Genomic DNA, 21,819 nt, shown 5'->3' with positions numbered 1-21,819 from the left:
GATACAGTTCTGGGCTGATGTGATATCAAAAGGGTGAGCAAGTCCCAAATTCAGGTTTCAGTTCCTGGTGGAGAAAGAGACAAAACTGGCCATACAGGCAGAATTTTTCACAGAAATCTAAAGATAGTAAAGTGCAAATTCAAGCAATGAATCCTCGTGGAAACAGGAGGAAAAGGTTTAAAGCCAGTCCAAAGCATTTCAGAGATGAACCTGATTCTTCTTCCCAGTGAGGGTGAAATAAAGAATGAGATGATGGATCCAGGCTCCCTGAAGTCACCCTCTGGAAAAGGGAAGGGCAGCAATGACCTGCACTGGGGGACAGGCCTCATTCCAGACCAAGGACCAGTCCTGGTGTGACAGAACTTTGGGCTCTGTCCTGTAAAGCAGCCCCCACTTACACCCTGATCACAGATTTGTAAGTTTTCCTTTAACTTTCTTGCTTCCAACTTTGCTTCTCCAAAAAAATTATTTCCCAGTTCTTCCACCAAACGTGCTTTTAAATAGAATTTGATCATTTTTCCCTGAACTAGAAGCCTTTGTCATGGTGACAGATACGTCGCTGGCATCAGTTAAAAATGTGAAAGAGAAAACACTGATCCACCACTGAAGGAAACAAGCAGCATCACCAAATCCTGACACAACCATGGTCCTCCACCACACGAGTCTTTGTTCTCACAATCATCTCCAAAACAATATTCTGACAGCAACATCCCTTCCCTATATAGATCCATATTGCTGTATCTCTATCATTTCCCTCACGCCCATCCCAACCAAGTTATAATTAACCCATCATCAATAGAAATTACAATGATTTTGAAACAGCAAGAAACAATCCATTTGCATTTTGGGAGCTAATTATTCCCCCTACGCACACAGCCACCAATGTTCCCTAAAACCATCCACAGAACAGACAGTCTGTGCTAGCCAGAGCTTCAGGGGGAAAAAGAAGGACTAAGCATAAAAACTCTCAACGTTGGGGTGGCAAAATTTTCTTCAAATCCGCAGCATCTCGAGTCTGTAATAGAATTGCCCTTCTGAACTCATCCAGCAGTGTTAGAATCCACCTGGACATCACATGGAAGCCGACAGCAACCTCAGGACCAACCTAGTGGGAGCCACTGACATTTGCTAAACGATTGAATTATTATTATTATTCCCTTCTTCACACCACTCCGAGGAAACACGAAGCCGTTTTCTGACAAAAGCCGCCGCTGGACACAAATTTCACCCCAGGAGCTCTCCCAGAGCCAGGCAACACCAGGATTTTCAGTTGCAGCTGTGATTATTCTCTTCTCAAGGAGGAAAGGTGTGCCCTCCTTGGTCCTGGGGGAGCCAGGGGTGACCTCCAGCCCCTCCTGCTCCATCATTCCAGGCAGGTACAGAACAACAATGCCCTTCCCCGCCCCCACGCCAGGCCAGTTTTGCTGACAGATCACCTCCATTTCCTCACCATCCCCAAGGATCAGAGCCACGTTTGTGAGAGGTAAAGACAGACACAAGCCGTGGTCAGGGAGTGCTGCCTGACAGAAATCAAGGCACCCAGACATTTGTGTCCTGGGAGCCCCAGGTTGGCCCTCCATGCACTCAGAGGAAGCTGACACAAAGCACCAGGGATGGTAAATCACATCCTCCTTCACCCACGCCTCTGGAGGCGAGTAGAGAAAACACTCTTGGCTCATTAGGAACCATCCGAGGTTTCCTTTCCTCCTCCCACAGAGCAGGGATTGGGGAGGAAGGGGCTCGGTTTCACCTGGACACAAATCCCTGTGCCTGCAACACTTACCTGGCTGCCAAGGCATCCCCTGCTCAACACGCCGAGAGTCACCAGCCTTCAAAGCAAAGCCAAAATAGCTCAAGGATTGTTTTCCTTCCCCCATCTGACACGGGATTGCAGCTCCTCAGGCATGGGGAGGAGGAGAGGGAAGCAAAATAATAGTAATAATCAAAAGCAAAAGACTATCCTTCTGTAGGCAAAGCTAATCCTGCCACACGTTTTCTTCCCAATGACAGATCGAGTCCCACTGGGTTCTGCTCACAACAGGATGAGGTGTTTCCAGCTCCCTTCTGCCAACAACAGCTCAAGGCCTCACCTCCTCTAAATCATTTAACTCAACACCAAACCACCCTGGTGCTCTACCCCAGCTCTAGAAAGTCAGCCCCAGCCTCAGTATTGGCCTTGCACGGAAATAGGATTACTTTGGCCTGGAGGAAAAAAAGAAACCACAACATGAAGGTCACCCATAAAAATCATTACACAGCTCCCTCTTCCCCAGCTCTTAAGAGAAAAAAAAAAACAAAAACAAAACAAAACCTTTCTCAAGCCTTCGACCTGAAAGGAGAAACACAAAAAGATATGTACATTAATGCCATATACCTCCGTCAATATTTTTTTTTCCTCGTGTGTCTTTAGAGCAGTTGTTTACTGCAGCCAACTGCAGAGAAATTACAGTAGCTTAACTCTCCAACTCCCTCTAAAGGATTAATCTTCCAGTGAGCATGCTCACGCGGGAGCTTTTTCAGCACTTGCATCCATTTCATGAGTGAAGGCTGCTGCACACATGAGGAAATGCCATTTCAGGGCTCCAGGCAGAGCCAGCAGCCCCCAAACCAAGGCTTCAAGCCTTTCCTGAGGCTCCACAAAAGGAATCTCTCTGCCCAAGCCTCCAGCTCCAAGGAGGTTGAAAGGTTTTCACGTCCATGGCCCCTTTCAGGAAGGAGGGGGGAGGTGGTTTCCCTGCCACGCTCTTGTTTGAAATGTCTGACCTTGGCTTTTCTCTACAGCCTGGTGGACAGTTCATCCACTGACTCTGGAGTCAAAAAACACCTTCTTCTGGCTGCCAGATTTTGCCTTTTGCATCGCTCGTTGGCTCCTCTTTGCTTTTCAGAAAAAAAAAAAATAAAATCAGGAAGAAAATTTGGGGTGCAGGGAGGGGGAGGGGAGACATTCAAATAAAAAGGAACAGCTTTAAAAATCTAGTTCTCAACTCTGCATCACAGTTGGTAACAGATCCTGAGACACATTTAACTCCACAGATTAAGGACCCATGCAAATGAGGATTTGCTGGTAGACAACAAATCCAGTATCTAAACAAGGCTGTTCAAGTAATCTTGTCCATTCTCTCCTGGACCACTGTAGGTTAAACTGCTCTGTTTGAGACATTTCTCCCTCACCTCAAATGTTGTACCTCGATTCGAAGCCTTCCTGGTGAAAATCAAGCTCCAAAACTAAGGACAAGTAACACTGCAGAAATAGTTTCCTTCCATTTTCATCTTCTCATATTCCAGGGTTCTGCCCTTCCCCTTCCCATTTATCTATTTTATGTCCTGTTGCTTAATTGCTCTTTGTAGCTGAAAGGGATCCAAGCCTCCCCCTCCCCCCAAAGGCTCTTATTTCAAGTTTTAAACCCAGCTTGAGTCTAGAGACCAGACTGCAACCCCTGAGTCCAAGGGAAAATCACAGCCCAGGGAGAAAAAACCCAGAGGGGGCTGCAGCCCAAGGTCTGAGATCATTTCCAGATCCATGGCCAGGCTTCACCCCGGCCATTACAACCACCTAAACATCTATTTATTTTTCAAAAACTCTTGAGTGTCTTTGATGCCATGAAGCCCCTTTTAATGTTTTAAGTGAATCCACAAAAAGGCAGGAGAGTGTTAAAGAAGGACTGTGGCTGTTTTTGACAATGAACACTCACCATAGCGACCGCCCCTCCCCAAGAAATGATAAAACCTATGGTGACACTGGATATTTTGCTCACCTAAATAGAATCACCCCCCCAGAAAGGGAATCTCTGTTACCATGCATTAAAATAGAGGCTTTGTTTTATTTATAAAGCATCCAAACTGGTTGGTTTGGATGTGTCAGAGCACTGCTCAGCCACTCCTCCCCTGCTCCATCCTTTGGGGGATTTAATGACTGATGTGGCTGCACTTCATCCTGTCCTCACTTCCCACAGAGCTCAGGTGATGCTGAGCTGCCCCAGCTCCTCCAGGGAAGATCTGGAGCCAGGTGGGATCCAACCCTGAAAAACCCCAGCAAAGAAAACCCCCAAATTTGGAGAAAGCAGCTGAAAAAACCTGGATGGAGGAATGTATGTCCTGTGTTTCCTCCTCCACAGCAGCATCACACCCACGAGTGAAGGTGGGAGAGCAACTCTGGAGTCATCCTGACCTGTCACTCCTCATTTGGAAACCAGTCACACTCCCTGAGAGTTCAGACTTTGACGATTGACTGCTATTGATCCCTCTGCAAGCAAACAGCCCAAGCTGGCAATCAGTCAATAATAGGCAATTACTCCACAGCCTCTTATCTGCAGATGCCAGCCCAGACAGCTCGATTTGTGGAGGCAGGAGGTCAATAAATCAAAGCTGTTCTCAAATTTGAAAATATCATCATTTAAAAACCCACCCAGCCTTCAAACTGGCTGGAAGAGCAGGCAGGTCAAGGGGATCCCTGCACAAGAGGAATGGTGGCTATCACTAATTTACAGCACAGGAGATGGAAGGTGATGATGTGCTTGAAATCCAAATGATGTGCTGACACTCCTCTCATCTCTCAGAAGCAGCACGAGTGGCAGCTGGATGAAGATGATGAGAGGGAAAGGAGGAAGCAAAACTCTTCTCCTTTGAACAATGACTCGTAGGGAAAAACCAGAGCAGGGTGAAACACTCCCCAGTCCCTGGGACACACCTTGGTGCTCACCAGGAGCCTCAAACCCCAACAAAAATGTGTTTAACAGCACCACGACAGCAAATTATTGGCACCTCTCTTATCTCCCTGCTGTGACCTCCATACCCTGGGTGCACAATTAATCATTTCATCCCAGGAAATGGCACTTCCTCACTTTTTCATGGCCTAAACATGATACAACCACAAGAGCCAAAGGCTCCTCTTGAGCCTTTCAGTGACCCAGACACTTTAAACCAACAGCAAAACAAAGAAAACCAGCTGAAAACTCATGGAGGTATTTTATGCTCTCGGTGCAGACTCCCTTTACAGGCCCATTGATATGAAAAGAGATGAAAATTGACTATTTAATTTGCAGCAATCTGAGCACACAGCTGGAATGCCTGAGCAATGATAACACCTATCTATCTATCTATCTATCTATCTATCTATCTATCTATCTATCCATCCATCCATCCATCCATCACTGCAAGGCCAATCACAACCTTCCACCCTGTTCTGGAGACTCTAAAAACTTCCCGGTTTGTCCAGGAATTCTTGCACAAGTCAAGGAAACAGCCCAAACGCACCAAAAGATCAGCAAGACCTCAGTAATCCTGGCGCTGCTGGAGGAGGGTGGTGAGCTCCAGCTGTGTCCTCCACATCTGGAGCTCCCCAGGGCCACAGGAGGATGTGACCAAGGCACCCAAAAGCTGTAAATCCAATCCCCTTGGAGCCTGTGAGGCTTTCAGTGTCCCAGATTCATCAAGTTTGGGGCAGCTCCACCACCACACCACAGTGACCCCCATCCAGGCTGGCTGCCAGGGGCCCCAAATGTGCAAAGTGCCCTTTTTTTTAGAAGGGAGGAAAAGGAATTACTTGGGAATATCCTCCCTTTTTTTTTTTTTTTTTTTTTTTTTTTTCCCCCAGGAAGGGAAGTATTTGTATAACAATGACCAAATCCTGCAGACTGAGTATTTGCAATCATACCAGCTTGAAAAAAAACAAGATTTTGAGCCTAATGTCTAAATAAAAAGGGGTGACCCACTGGAAACAAGATCAATCCCACAGCTGGTATTCCATCTTCATACTCCATTTGCCACAAAAAAAGAGGATACACTCTAAATATCCTAAGTCTTCAACACCTTTCAGTGGTCTGGGAGGGAAATTTGGGTGAAAGGCAATGATAAAAAGTAGATAACGGATTATTTCAACTGTACTTGAAGTTGAGACAGACTTTTTGAGGAGCCCACTGAGGTTTTGATTTCCATCTACACTCAGTGCCCTCAGCTCCTTTCAGCAGTGGCTGGGCCAGCAGGAAGCTGTGGGGAGCTATGCCCAAAAATCTCAAAAAGATTTCTTCTCTTCTCACCCACAGAGCACCTACAGGTGGTTTTTACACTGTCTGCAGCACCGTGGCAAAGCATGGGAGAGCACTCAGGAGAGAAAAAAAAAAAAAAAAGGTGTTAAATCCACCTTCCTGTATCACTCTCACCATTTATAGAGAGGCTCCAAAATGTCAGAGCAGCTGACAGGATCCCACAAACCGCACTGCAGAGCACCACCAGTGGCTCCTGAGTCCTGCAGGGAAGATTTTCACACAATACCTGCAGTTTTTTGGCATAAAATGTGAATTGGACCCTTTTCCTTCCCCTTCCAGATGTGCAGATGAGCAGCAGGACAGTGCAGAGGCAACACAGCTCTGGGGAGGAGCCTGCAAAGCTGCTGGAGCTGCTGAGCATGGAGAACATTATTTATTTCCCCAAAAAGGAGCTGCCTGGCTCCCACAGCCCCACTGAAATCACTGCTGTCCTACTCCACACAAGGAAAATAACACAGCGACTTTACAAGCAGCAGCTGTGGCAGGAACACAAGATTATTTCTCACCTTTTACGACAAAAGCAACGACAAAAGTTGCAAGACAATGAGAAATCACAACCTGCCATTCGTCCTTCCCATCTCAAGGCACAGCCATGCCATACAAAAGCTGGAGATCACCTGGCGTGCTCTGCTTCCTTCTTTCAAATGCAGCATTGTGTGTGAGCACCAGGATCCCGCTGCTTTGGGGCTGGAAGTGTTGCTAGAGCAACAAAAATGCTGGAAAGTAGAGCAGAGAACAAAAGGACTCCACACAAGCCCCACCGAGGATGTGATCAAGGAGACAGAGACAATATAAAATGGGACCAGGAGACCTCCCTTAGAGCAGGGAGCTGCCATCTCCCACCTCTGCTGGGCAGAATGATGATTTAAAACAAGGAGATCATCCCAAGTGAGATATTCCAGCAGCTCAGCCTGGTGTCTGCTTCTTATCAGGAGCCCCAAGAGTGAGCAGAGCCCTGCTCCTCTCCATGATCCATCCTCTCATGCCCAGCACAGGGATGCCATTCACAGCTGACTCTGGTGCACACAGGTAGGAATTAGTAGGAATTAATGGGGGTTTTTTTCTGTAAAGGCACGTCCAGCAGGTTGCCCTTGCAACAGCAGAAGTGGTCAGAATTCCTCTCACTGGACAAATCCAAATTACAGTGACATTCCAGAAGTTCACTGAGCTGGGCAGGCAGTGGGATCCCACTGCACCTTGCAGGGCTTGGCAGAGTGGGCCTTGCTGTAAGGAACATGGATAGTTTAGGAGATAATCCTGATTCAGGGATTCCCTTTGTCCCTTCTGGCAGGTTCAGTGCACCCAGGATGTGTGAAGTGTCCTGTCACCCCCTGGAGCAGGGGAGGGACAGACAGCAAACACCAGGCTGCTGCTGTGTGATGGCAGAATCTGTCAAAATCCACTGTCAAAATCACTGTCAAAATCCATCCATGGAGGGTTATGTTTGCTGCATCAGGCTGTCTGCAGCCCAGACAGAACCCTGGAGAATTCTGGAGGAGCTCATAAGATCCTTCACACACACTGGGATTCATTTGCACTAACTCTGATTTGTAGCTCATGATAAAAAATGCAGTTTAAAGGCAAAAACTGTCCCTCTGTGCCTGGTCTTCCTGTCACCTGCACCTTTAACCAACAGCTTCCAGAAGGCTCTGAGAGCAAAGGGAGCCCCTTGCAGGAGTCACATTTGCTACATGGGATCACAAACCACTCAGACAAACTAAGCAGCAGCATCAGGAAGGAGTCCTGGAGGTGTCTGGCTTGAAGTATAAAAGCAAAAAAAAAAAAAAAAATTCTTAAGCAAATCCTTCATCAGTGAAGCTGATGAAGACACAGAATTCCTCAGGGTGGATTATGAAAATGAGCAAAGGCAGGACCAGCTCCAGGGAAGGGAGGCTCAAAGCCTGGCTCAGGGCTGGTCTCACCTCCTTGTGACCACCTGCACAGGTGACAGACCAAACAGAGGATGAACAGTGTTTATTCCCCCCTTGGATTGAAATTCAGAGGTGCAGAAGCCACAGGAACTGTTGAGGATCCCAGCAGCTCTGCCCAGCAATGCACCTTTCCCATGGCAGGCAGAGCAGAGCACTGGGATGTGCTCCAGCCTCACCTCAACTCCTCAACTTCTCAATTCCAAAATAGCTCCTTCCCCATTTGACTCGTTAAAAGAAAAAACACAGAGAAACACAAAAATTCAAACAGACAGAATGACAAATGCTGCAGCTGTATAATGTCAAAAAAAAGAAGTAAATTAATCCAAGGACCTGCAGACTGGTCCATCCACAATTTTGGCATCTTTTTTAGCCTTCCCTGATAAAGGCACCTTTATTCATGACAGTTCTGTTGAGACAGGTCAAAGTCAGACCAGCAGAAATGCTCTCCTGCCTGAATGTGCTGATACCAACGTGGCTGTGCCCCAAGTCTTCCCACAAAGAGCTTCAATTTGGGTATCAACATTACACAAACACAATCCCCATTAATAGCCATTGCTTTCAACACACACAGGAACTGCCACAATCACCCTGTCAGTTATTTCTACAAATCCAATGGATAAAAAACTGCAACTGAGGGTCACATCTGCCTCGTTTTGTCATTTGACGTGACAAAAACACGTCACATCTGCCTCTTCCTGCTCTGCTGGGGAGGGCTGGGAGGAGCCCAGGAGCCCATCCAAGATGATCTTTAATTCATTCAGGAAGGCTCATTTTGCCAGCAAAAGCTGCAGCCACGTTCAAGCCATCCAAGACACCCACAGAACATTCCCAGGCAGAATTCCTGGACGGAGGGATGGCTCACACCTGCCCACACAGCCTGGACTGGACCTGCAGTGCCTGTGCCCAGTGTCACAGCTCTCCCTGCAGTGCTGAATGCTCTGGAATGGTATTACTGTGATAATTAGTAATTATTGCTCTGATGCATTGATGTTTGCAAGTCCCAAACTCACCCATCATTGAGTAATTCCAGAGCACAGCCCTGCTCCTCTTCCTCCTGCTTTGGGCCAGCCCTGGACCACAGGCTATTCCCCCATGGAATTGTGTTCATATAAACAATCCATGCCACAGGTAGATCCCTCATCACACCCCTGGGGGGCTGTCAGGGCGAGGAAAGGGGTTTTAATCTGATTTTTGGGCACCATATCCCCGGAGAAGCTGCTGCTGTCACATTCAGCAGCTCAGAGGATGCACCAGGAAAGACAGAGATGTTAACTGGTCCCTCCAGAAGCTGCCCCATAGCCCAGCAGGCAGTGAGGTGACACAGCCTCCTCTGGGGAGGGACAGATGTGTCCAGGGAGCTCAGGGGAGGACACACAGCACCCAGAGGATGGCACTGGTGACAGGGGATTAGCTCTGAAAAGTCAGCTTGGGAAAAACTCACTGCTTGACTCGCAGGGAGATTAACAATCATTTTGATTCAAGTATTTCCACAGCCAGAGATGGGCCTGATGAGCCAGTGTGGTCCTTCCAGCCTGACTGATCCCGTGGTTCTGTGGTTTCCTGGGAATTCACCTGCAGAGGTGGCCTGTGTCCCTCAATCCCAGGCAGCAAGGGAAGAACAATGTGTTGAGACACCCAGGGAGAGCAGGGAATGTCTGGCAGAGGCAGGAAACCATCCCTTTCCTCCCCTGGTGATGTGACACACAGGAACATTTCCAGTTAGCACAACCCTCCATCGGCCAAACCTTCACACAGCTCTGATAATGCAGTGAGAAAACAACCCTGCCTGATTTTCCTTCCGTGCAATTTAACTTCTAGGACTGAATATAACACACTCCTTCCCACTCCTGTGCCCAGGGCCAAACAAAGCTGATCTGCTGGAGAGGGAGGTTTAAATAGGATTTAAGATCTGCCTGGAACTCTTGGGGTGGGGTGGATCCTACCCAGGCTGAGCAACCACATACATTTGTCATGAGTGGAATAAAAGAAAGCACTGGGGATTTGTGCCAAAACATTTTTCATTAAAAAAAATAATAAAATAAAAAATTAGGAAGTAAAACAGCTGAACCAATCAAAAGAGCAGAGTTTTTCCCAGGGTTTTCTGCAAGGCCAGATTGTGGCTGGGAGGATCCTGCACTGTGACTCAGCAGGGCAGGGGATGCTGCTGGGGGGATCCAGCCCTTGTGATCCCCTCCCTGCTTTTCTCCACTCCCCTGCCCTGTAAAACCAGGCCTGGACCTCCAGCTGCAACTGCTGGGCTCTTGCAAAACCATGTAAAAACAGAAAAAAAAAAGGTCACTGAGGTGACTCTTTCAATTTTGCTTCACAAAAGTCCTTGACAGGTTGTCAAAGTGGATTTGTTTATTAAAAGTGTATTTTTTCCTAGCAAGGAGCACAGCATGTCTGTACAATAGATGCCATAATTGCCCAGGTTTGTTAATAATTGCCTCGGCTGGAACAGGATGCATTAGCCTAATTTAAGAACGAAATAAGAACATATGAAAGATCACAGGTCCCATTTTCAAGGTGAATCCAAGGCTGCTATCACAAGCCCAAAGAAGAGGAGCTGGACATTGAGAGTCTCACTGGCTTTGATCACAAATAGTTCACATACTTTACAAAGTGCTTCTAGAAGTTTTCTATTCCCTTCATCAGGCCCGGCCATGATGTCAAGGAATAAAGCCAAAAACCAGAGCATATAAAACAGTGACCATTATGTAACTCAACATCTCTGCTCTAATGAAGATAATCTGTACATTTAAAAATTAACATTCAGCAGTCCTTCAACAGTTCCACTTAGAGCCTTCCAACATCAAGTCAGGCCTTTGAACTTTGGGAAAATATTACCTCTGTTTTACATCTGGGAAAAGCACCACAGGCAGCAAAACCTCAACCAGCCTTGCCTGGACACTTCTTTCACTTCTTTTGTTTCAGCTGCTGCCTGTCCCATTGCCTGGGCACACTGCAGGGAGGCAGCTGATGGCAAATCCCTCCCTGACTTCTGTAGCTTTGGATCAGGTCCCAAAACTCTTTTTTAATATAATGCTCCAGTCTGGGCAATCTTCTGTCTTATGGAGGGTCGATGCTGCAAACTCTGCTTGCACTTAAGTCCCATTGTCTGTCTGCACTAATTCTGCACAGACAGCAGTTATTTCCTCAGCCCTCTGCCCACACAGCACCACACTCAGCAGCCCCAGACATGAAGCCAGGCAACTGCTAAGAGAGGAAAAATAAAATCCCAACCCATAGATTTACCTTTTCTCAACACTCAAGCACCCAGCCCAAGCCTCATTTCACACTTGGGACCTCACTCCAGGAACCCTGGGACACAAACTCTGCTGCTTGCAAAGCACCCTCCGCACTTAGAGGGCAATAAAAATTAGCTTAATTAATAATACATCAGCAAGGAAATGTTAATGAGCACCCAGCAGGGGAGCAAGGGACTGTTGTCTAATCTCCTTGTGTGGACTGCTTGCTTTGGCAGGGATCAGCAACTGCAGCAGCATCACCATGGGGCAGGGAGGGCTCTGACTCACCGGGGACACACAGGAAACATTTATATCTCTCTTTAGAGCAGACACTGTTGCATCAGGAGTTACTCTTGGCAGCCACTTGTGGAGTCCTGGTCATTTAAAGAAGGATTTGAGGTATCCCAGAGCATCCAGTGTATAAATCCACACGGACACAGGGCCTCCTCCTGCAGCTCTCTGGCCACGTCTGCAAATTCTGCACCAGATCAAACCTCCCTGTTCTGGGGAGCTCAGTGGGAATATCCAAGTCATTTCCTCAGGGTTTGCCCTGTCCCTAAAGAGGCACAGGGTGCTGAGGCCCATCCCAAAGCAGACAATGGAAATCTGGTTCCTCTCCCTGTCACAGGAGGCAGTCTGGGCACCCCACAAGTGTCATCCCGGGGCTCCCAGCCCCAAGGCAGCCCTGGGGCTGATCCCCTGCAGGGCTCTGCAGAGTGGGGAGGAGGTTTCCCCCTGCAGCCAGTCCTGCCTTTCATCAGAGCCTGCCCGGGAACAAAGGCCCGGTGGAGAAAGGAGAGTGGGCTGGGGGAAATTCCCAGCACTGGCCAAGGCCCAGAGCTGACACATCAGCCCCATTCCTCATCACCTCCTGCCCCTCTGCTCCTCTCACACAGCCCTGGGATCACACCGGGTGGTGTTTGAGCCACACTGGGATAGGGATGGAATAGGGCTGGGATAGGGCTTGGCTGGGGATGGGGATGGGATAGGGATGGGATGGGGCTGGGATAGGACTGGGATAGGGCTGGGATAAGGATGGGAATAGGGCTGGGATAGGGATGGGAATGGGGCAGGGATAGGGCTGGGAATAGGGATGGGATGGCGATGGGAATAGGGATGAGGATAGGGCTGGAATAGAGATGGGATAGGGATGGGAATGGGGCAGGGATAGGGATAGGGATGGGGTAGGGATGGGATAGGGCTGGGAATAGGGCTGGGAATAGGGATGGGATAGGGATAGGAATGGGGCAGGGATAGGGCTGGGATAGGGCTGGGAATAGGGCTGGGAATAGGGATGGGATAGGGATAGGAATGGGGCAGGGATAGGGCTGGGATAGGGCTGGGAATAGGGATGGGAATAGGGATGGGATAGGGATGGGATGGGAGTGAGGATAGGGCTGGGGACAGGGATTGTGATGAGAATAGGGCTGGGATGGAGATGGGGATAGGCCTGGGGACAGTCCCTGTGTCCCATGTCACTGACACAGCCTCCAGCCCCAATTCCAGCCCACACAGGAGCCTCAATCCCAGCAGCAACAGCCACACAACGGGCACGTCCTCCCTGCACAAAGCACCAGCATCTGCAGCAGGAGGGGAAATTTGGGGCTGCTGTCAGACAGGGCCAGGAGATAAATGGTGTCTATAAAGCAGCCTCCACGAGGGCAGCCTGGAAGGCTGAGGAAACATCAGACCAATAAGGTTTTAATGAAAGCCATAAATGATTAATACCAACGTGCTCTTATCAAAGGCAAACTCCTAGAAACACAAGAACACAACCAGCTCTCCAGCACAAAGGGCACATTCTGCAGGGAAGGAAACAACAAAACTCACAAAAAAAACCCCAGAAGAAGTGTGAGATAGGCATGAAGTTCACTGTGTGTGGTGAAAGTCTTTAAAAAAATCTTGGAAAAAAAAAACACGAGAAACACAACTTGCAGCTCCTAGAAACCAGAGTGGAAATAAAAGACAGAATATGATCCCCCCTCGCTGGCCTTTCCCAACGCTGCACGCCGGAGGCTGAGCTGTGAATTCCCAAATCCAAAGCACACAGAGCTGCAGTTTCTCTGCTCACTGGTGGCATCTCCCTGCTGCAGGGGGATGTGGATGAAAGGACAGGCAGGATCTTCACCTCACCTCTCCAGCAGCTCCAGGAGCTGCCACTACAAGAGGAGGAAATGTTCCAGCTCATCCCAGGGCCACCTTTAAAGGAACAGTCCTTGTTTGTCCTCAAAGTGTGGCAAAAAAAAGGATTAAATATTGCAGGTGTCACCTCCAGGCCCGACAGGACACCTCACAAACAATCACTTTTGCATATTAAAGAGGCATTTAAGCACCAAGCTGAATCCAGCCTTGCAAAACTAAAGAACACCTTTCCTGATGCAAAGAACAAAAGGATTTCTAATGTATGGGATTCACAGATCTTCCACATTTAAAACACAGGGCTGATTAAAGTTTGCAATCAAAAGCATCTCATGTCTTGGTTACCAGTTCAGCTTTTTGCAGAGCCTTCTGGGTGTTGATTTAAGCCATCAAATATTAATAATACCCTTCAATTAATAAAATATTCAGACTCATGTTTTAAGAGTCTCATAATCTGGAGGTTTATGTGCAAACTGGCAGGATCCTACATGGAGTCACACAAACCAGCTCCCAGCCCATTGTTAGTGCTCTCAGCTCCCAAATACAAATATTCTCTTCTTTACATCTCCAAACCCACACCTGACAGGCTGTAAATGTGCTGCCAACCCCATTGGACACAGGAAATGCACCAAAACAGTCAGATAATTTCTCAGGTCCCAAAAATGCAAGTGATTATGACACCCATCTCCTATTTAGGGCAGGTCCCAGTGACCTCCAGGCTGGAGGTGCTGTCCCTTCAGATCCCAAATCCTCCTCACAAGGCAGGAGGAGCCTCCAGCACCTTCCACGAGTCCCTTCCATGTGCCTAAAGCAAAACTCACACACAGGGAATGAACTCCAGCTAAAGCAGCCTAAAAACGTGCCTTGGGTGACACTCCAAGAGCTGAGATAATCCAGAGAGGACAAATTAAACTACAGGGAAGACAAAATAAAATCCACAGAGGGCTTTTCCACCCAGCTGCTCCCACCTGGGCTCAGCTAATCCAGCACCAAACCTGGAGTCAGTCTGGAGATTGGGCCAGGCTTTGGAATGACAGATTTGGGATATTTGGAATGACAGATTTGGGATATTTGCATTCACTGGATGCTGAGGAACACCACGTCTCAGTTCCTCCCTCCCAATCCTGCAACAGGCAGGCTTTCAATTCCCAAATCAGCAGCTGGATGAAGCATGTAATTTTGAAACCCATTAATCCTTTCTAAGTCTTCCACCATGTGCATGTTTAATTTCCCACTTCTTGAAACAATATTATGATTTTTTTGAGAGAAGCAGAGCTTCTGAATGCTCTGGGTCAGCAGTATGAAACATCCCCAATTCCCACTGAAGTTGGATGAAGCATTGGGGTAATTTGCCTTCTGGCTTTGAGCCTGTGGGAGAAATTACCTATTAAATCTTCCTCTGAAACTGCAAGGATTGGAAATGTGCAACTGGAGAGGAAGAAGGCAGCTCAGATTCTCAACAAACCAGGAGCTGATGCTTAAAAATGAAAAGAAGGAGGGAAATATGTATTTCAGTGCTCTCAGGGCTGTACTCAAATGCACCTGCAGGTCATGGCCAAGAGCCTGGGGGAGATCAGGGCTCCCTTTTGCAAGACAACACGCTCAAATCCTTCTGTCCACATCTGCACTTGAGTTCCAAATTAATTAGAAGTCTGAAGCAGCACTCTGAACAGCTTTTATCCTAATCAAGGCCCCAGCACAGCCCATTGCAGCTCAGACACCTGGACTGCCATTCCCCCTCCAGAGAGGTGTCCTCACTCCCTGCTCCTCTCTCTAGGGGTGGCTCAGCCCATCAGATCCATCCTGGCTGCCCCTCAGAAGGAACAAACAACACCTCATTCCCCTTCTCTCCACCAGCAAGGGCAGCAGGAGGAGGCAGAGCTGCTGCAGCATCCCAGGGCTGCTGGGCTGGCTCTCCCCACCCCACAGGGAATGGACCTGAGCCCCCTGTGGGCACCACTGATCCCCACCCAGCTCAGCTCCCCAGTCTCTGCTGCTGCTGAAAATGCTGCACTGAGCTCACAGCAGGTTCTGGCCCAGCCTGACCCAAAGATACATAATCACTGTCATTATTTTATCCCCTGTTTGCAGAATTTCACGTTTCCCTGTAAGGCTCAGTCACTTACCTGGCTTTATTTTGGGTTTATCCATGTCAGCCTGGTTATCCTGCTCCATACTTACTTCCTCCTCCCCAGCTGCACCACCTGCAAATTTCCTGCCTGTCCATGTGCTGGCTCTGCAGGATGAGCAGCCTTATGCAAACAGAAGTGGACCTGAATTTTCTGCTCTGCCACTCAGCATCTCCCTGTCCTGAGCTGACACCGCCTCTGAGAGCTCTCCTGAGAGGAGACACTGAAAAGGAATGGATTTAATATCAAATAACTCATCCCCAACCCCTGGCCAGCCCCTGGTACACACAGACAGCTCAGGTGGGCTCACCTGGCTCAGGATTTGCCTGTGCCACGAGTCAAGCAGCAGCTTTGAACAACCCCAGATGGAAAACTGGGCAAGACAATGGTGGGGACTGTGCTGAAACAGGAATCCCCCTTGGAGCAACATTTCCTACTTGAAAAGAGGATGTGCTGGATACTTTGTTGTGCTACAAAGTTTTACTTGAAAGCAGGAAAGCTTTGAAAAGCTTTTCTGTTTTAGACACAGCGATACCACACTGAGTGTTCTTCCAAACGTGGTTTATTCTGGGTTTATGATCTTCCCAGAGCAAGGAGGGCCACACCAAATTCTTCATTCCCTGCTGGATTGACTTTACCACTGCAGCCACCAGCAATGGGATGTCCCTGCCCACACAGCCCCATATCAAAGGAGCACAGGACTGCTCCCTGTTCCACCTGATCCTCACACACCTGGGTGAGCATCGTGGTGATCTCTCCCTTCCACAACAGTCAGGAAGAGGGAACTCTGCAGCAAAATGTGTCTTGAAGCACCCGAACAGACTCCTTGAACCTCTCACAGTCCTGCACAAAACACACAAAACCCTCTCTCACCTCCTCCTTTTGTGGGATGCAGTGACCCAAACCAGCGCTTTGCCAGGGAAAAGCAAGAGGGGAAAAATACTTTTGGGGTAGAGAAAGCACAAAAGGCCAGGAAAGCTGGTAAAGATCAAGGCCTCAGACTCCAGATCAGTCCCTGATCATGCCAATAGCAGCTGCCCTGGTGCACATTTGGAAATGGGACACCCAGGGCACCAGCAGTGGCTCAGGGATGTTCCTGCCTCCCTCACTCAGCTGCTCCCAGGGGAGGGATCAGCCCCAGAGACTCCAGCAGGTTCCCTCCATGGAGGAGCTGCTCCTTCTCCTCGTTTGTTGGGGTTTTTGCTGGTCATTGCATCTCTCCCAGGGCTCCTGCTGACACAGCACTGAGAGAGCAATTGCCTTGTTTTCATGGACAGAGAACTAAGTGGGCAAAACTTCTCAAATGGAGAGCAAGGCTCTGCTTTGGAAAGCAAAAATAAGCCACCTTGATCTGGGATCACCTCTAAGCTAATAAAGCTGCATCCACAGCAAGGACTTTTATTACAATTTCAGCAAGAAGAAATGAAATAATTCATTCTCTCCAGCCAGCATAATTATATTGGAAGAGTTTATTTAAAGTATAACCCAGGCCTTTGATTCTGCCTCGACTGACAAAATGCTCTTCAGATGCTCTCTTCAGTCACATTGGCTCAGCCACATCAGCTTAGCACAGCTGAAGGGCACTTCTAAGGCTTTCTTAAAGCTTCACAAGTCCTATTTGCTCATCCTGTTATTATTCCAAGTTTCTCTAGATGGGAAGAAAAGGATGAGCTCCCCACGGGCCATTGCCAGCCCACAACATGTGAGAATTCATGGGAAAAGTAAAAGTTTGACACCCGTTTGACACAGGCCAGGCCTGTGTGTAATTGTAATCACGTTAACAAAGTAACCTCCCTGTTTCAGAAGAGTTCTAAAACCTCTTTAGGAGTATCAGAGAGGGAAAAAAATATTTCTCTGTACAAAGACACAGTTATAAAATGTATTAACCTGGTGCCAGGGGAGGAATGTGCCACAGGTGTGCTGTGCGTGTTGAGGGTGCTGTGAACACACCTCTGAGCACTCAGGATCCCCAAGGGAAGCAGCTGCTCTGCAGGACGGAGCTGGAGTTTAAAACACACCAGGTCTTCCTGAGAGAAGTGACTGAAATGGGATGTGAGTTAAAAGCCACAGAAGCCTCTCCTGACTGGCAGGAGGGAAGGAAGGCCTGAAAGCAGAGCTGGATTTTGTGCAACACCTGCCAGACACAGAGAGGGAACCTGCAGCTCTTCCCTCCCTGCTCCAAGGTGCTGCTCCTCAGCTCCTGGCACTGCTGTGATCCCTCCTGCACCTGCTGCAGGAGCCTCTCTGCAGGCACAGCCAGGGAAATGCTGTCCCTTGATGCTGTGGGGAGCTCACAGAGCTGGCAGAGGGCTCCCAGCACGGGCTGGAGGGGATGAGAGCCGGGATCAAAGCCAGGGAGAAGCCTCAGCTGGTGTGAGAACTGCTCAGCCCCAGCCTGGGGAGCTCCTGGGTGCTGAGGGATCCCAGATCCACCAGCCCCAGCCAGGAATTCTGCCCAGCTCGTCACTTTAGAGATCAAAGCTGCACCTCCAGAAGAGATTTTACAGTTCCCAACAGATAGAAGGGGAAGAAGGAAAAAAAAGATGAAAAATGCAGTGTGACTTCTGAAGGGAACCACTTCACTCAAAGCCACACACACACACACCTCACTTCCTGCAGCAGCCTCCCCAGGTTACCAGAAAAAAGGCCCAGAAAAAACCAGCACGGCTTGAACTTTAAGCTTGCAGCAAACAAGTATTTCAGGAAACACAATAAGACAGGGGCAGCTCTTCACTAAACTGATGCAAACTTGGAGGAGCAGCATTAAATCTGATGAACGTGCACCATCATATGTGCTGGCTGAGCAAGGTTCAATTCCTCAAAACTCAATTCCTTAAAGTTTAAAGTTCAGTGCAGTAGGTCTGAAGCGTGTAACAACCCCAAACTGGACTGGGTGTAAGAGATCTACTCGAGAAATCCAACAGCAAAATCAGATTTTCCTGCAGCCTCATGGTTACTGCACCCAAGGACTGCAGCACAGCCACTCCTCAACACAGAAATCACCTGAGACATGGAACAGAAGAGAAAACGCCTGAAGTTCACAGGATTTAGAAAGAATTTGGTGTTTAAAGAGATTCTCCCTCACCCACCAACACCAAGATCTGGCAAGATGCTGTTCTAGACTGGGAGTTTTTGTCTGGAGTTCAGCAGAGTTGTCTGCAGGTGGTTGGGCACTCCCTGCAGAGACACAGGCATCACCTTCCCAACCTGCCCACTCCCTCCCAAGGATCTCCTCCCAAAAACACACCTCTGCACCTCTCTTAACCAAGGGAAACAATTCCATCTTGCACTTGGCAGAGCACCGTGGATGTGGGATGTTTCTCCTTGCTCTCCCACCCCAGCACTGGGCAAGCAAAGAGCTTCTCCTCCAGTCCCCACATTCCAGCCTGACTTAGACCAACTTCCTCCCCTCTGGCCTCAGAGGGGCATAAGCAAGATCTGGCCTCAGACAGGACTGAGTTCATGGAGGAGGGGAGGAATTAAACTCCAAATGAGTCACTGTTCCCTCCCCATAATCCACAGAACATCTGGGGAAACTGGGCCTGACTGGGAGAGCAGCAGCTCCTGGTGCTCTGCTCACAGGGCAGACTCCTGGGAGATGCTCCCCAAAATAAATCCTGTGTGTCTGCAGGGTTAGGACTGACCTGAGCATCAGGAGTTGATGAGCTCTTAGCCAACCCCTGCCCCAGTTACAGCCCTGCAATTCTCCTGGAAGCAGAACTGGACCATGGAGCCACAGAGGCAGCCAAGGGCTGATTCCTCTGTCGCAGGGAAAAGTTAACACTCATCCTCTCCCAAAGCCACAAGGGAAAGGCAGCAGGATCAGGCCAGTTGTGATGGAACAGAAAACATAAAGGAAGCCTTGGACAATCCCCCAGCAACAGTGATGGGAATCCTGTCTGAGTGATAAATCCAAGGTGTCAGCAGCACTGCCAGCGTCACCTGTGTGGCCACACCACAACCTCCACCCCACACAGGGCAGATGTTCCAGGCCAGACACTGCCCTGTCAGCAAAGAGAGAAGAGTTGGGAAAGGCAGCAGCCAGCCTGGCACACCTGGGTGGGCCCAGGTCAGTGACCACACCTGGCTGGGGTCACCAGCAGCTGCTGGGGCCCAGCTCCAGTTGGTCTGTTCACCTGAGTGTGCACCTGGATCACAGTCTGTGTGCAGGGCACACCTGGATCACAGTCTGTGTATGATGCACACCTGGATCAGTCTGTGTGCAGGGCACACCTGGATCACAGTCTGTGTACGGTGCACACCTGGATCAGTCTGTGTACGGTGCACACCTGGATCACAGTCTGTGTACGGTGCACACCTGGATCACAGTCTGTGTACAGTGCACACCTGGATCAGTCTGTGTGCAGTGCACACCTGGATCACAGTCTGTGTACGGTGCACACCTGGATCAGTCTGTGTACGGTGCACACCTGGATCACAGTCTGTGTACAGTGCACACCTGTGTCATAACCTGTGCACAGTGCACACCTGTCTGACAGCCTCTGAATGACTGCACACCTGTGTCACAACCCATGTATGATGCACACCTCTATGACAGTCCATACATGACTGTAGACCTGTATTATAGTCTGTGTACAATGCACACCTGTATGACAGTCCCTCCCTGCACAGCTGCACACCTGTATTACAGCCCATACATGACTGTACACCTGTATTAGTCTGTGTATGATGCACACCTGTATGACAGTCTCTGCACAGCTGCACACCTGTATTTACAGTCCATACATGGCTGTACACCTGTATTAATGTCTGTGTATGATGCACACCTGTATGACAGTCCATGCACATTTGCACACCTGTATTTACAGTCCATACATGACTGTACACCTGTATTACAGTCTGTGCACATTGCACACCTGTGTGAAAATCCCTGCACACCTGTGTCACAGCCCGGGGACAATGCACACCTGTATGACAGTCCCTGCACACCTGTGTCAGTGTCCCAGCCCGTGTACGATGCACACCTGTGCCATCACCTCTCTGTGCCCCAAGGCCCAGCAGCCAGCCCAGCCGCTCTCCAGCGCTCACCCGAGGGCACAGACTAGTGACAAGTTTCTATTCCCGGCTCACGGGAGGCTGAGCCCGGCACAGGGGTAACGGCTCACCCCGCCGGGCCGGGCACGGTGACAGCGCCGGCTGCCGCCGTCCCCCGGCAGTGCCCGCTCTCCGGGTGTCCCCCCAGCCCCGCGGGGTGTCCGGGGCTCTGCGGGGCCTCTGCGGGCACCGCCACCCCCGAGCCGGCCCGGCTGGCACAGGGATGCTGCAGTGCCAAGGCCAGGCTGGACACTGGGCTTGGATCACGCTGGGACAGGGGAGGCGTCCCTGCCATGGCAGGGGGTGACACTGGATCTTCAGATCTTCCAACCCAAACCGTTCCACGACTGATCGTATATGCAGGGCAGCCCCGGCGGCGCTCAGGGAGGCCCGGAGCCGCTGTTATTCCCCAGGAGCGGAGCGGCAGCACCGGGAGCACCGACCCCAGCGCGGCTCCCCCGGGATGCCCGGCCCGGCTCCCCCCGGGGCTCCTCCCGCCCGCGGGCCCGGGACCCTGCATGCCTACCGCCCGCCGCCGCCCCGGACCCTGCATGGCTCATAGCACCGGCCCGCCCGCCGCCGCCGCCGCCGCGCCCGGCCGGGCCCCGGACTCTGGATGGAGCCCCGCCAGCGCCGCCCCGCCGCATGGGGCGGCCCCGGAACGTGGATGGCGGCCCCGGCGCTCCCCCCCTCCCGCCTCCGCCACACGCACTCGCTCCCATTGGGGGGAGCCCCGGAATCTGTATGGCACATACCACTGACTCACCGTGGAGGGGTGTAACTTATACAGAGTCCCGGGCCCCCCTACACACAATGGCAGCAGCTCCCACATTCTTCCCCTCAGAGGAGTTGGACTGAACCATGGGGCGGCGGGGGCACGGCCCCCCTCCCGGCCTCCGACAGAACCCGCCTGGCCCTGGGCGATACCACTCCACGCTCCCCCATCTTCCTTCCCCCCGCCCGGGTAGATGGACGCCGCCGCTCTCACTCACCTCGGCATCCACTGTGGCCATGGCCGGAGCCCCGGAGCGCAGCCCCGCCCCCCCGGCGGCTCCTCGCGCCTTGGCTCCGCCCCTTGCCCCTCATTCTTCTCAATGGAGCCTCTGGGCCGGGCACGGCGCAGGCGCGCGGCAGCATGGCGGCCCCCAGGGGCCCCGCTGTCCGTACGGCATCATGGCGGCGCCCATGGGGAGGTGCCGTACAGCCGGAGCGGTGACACGGGGACAGGGCAGGGATGGGGGCGGACACCCGCAAACTGCTGATCTTATCAAGA

At 50.3% G+C, this 21,819-nt stretch overlaps 1 protein-coding gene across 5 annotated transcripts in view; it reads right to left on the bottom strand.

The window, feature by feature from the left end:
• EHMT1 (euchromatic histone lysine methyltransferase 1) overlaps nt 1-21,594 on the bottom strand; it is a 116,013-nt gene extending 94,419 nt beyond the window's left edge. The window contains exon 1 of one of the 5 annotated variants that reach the window (XM_083875777.1): nt 21,539-21,594. Coding sequence is in view for 1 of the 5 variants with exons in the window: in XM_083875780.1 (XP_083731906.1) it covers nt 21,539-21,559 (21 nt within the window). In the remaining 4 variants the exon portion in view is untranslated. Of the gene's footprint in view, nt 1-1,783; nt 1,862-2,374; nt 2,666-21,538 lie in introns of those variants that run through there. The other 4 variants (XM_083875780.1, XM_083875770.1, XM_083875778.1 and 1 more) reach the window with 4 other exon arrangements.
• Nucleotides 21,595-21,819: the final 225 nt, after the last annotated feature.

The sequence above is a fragment of the Zosterops lateralis genome (genome assembly GCF_965231275.1).
Source record: "Zosterops lateralis genome assembly, chromosome: 20".
Classification (NCBI taxonomy): Eukaryota; Metazoa; Chordata; class Aves; order Passeriformes; family Zosteropidae; genus Zosterops; species Zosterops lateralis.
Note: the sequence above shows the minus strand (reverse complement) of the source record. Positions and strands in the feature narration are given on the sequence as shown.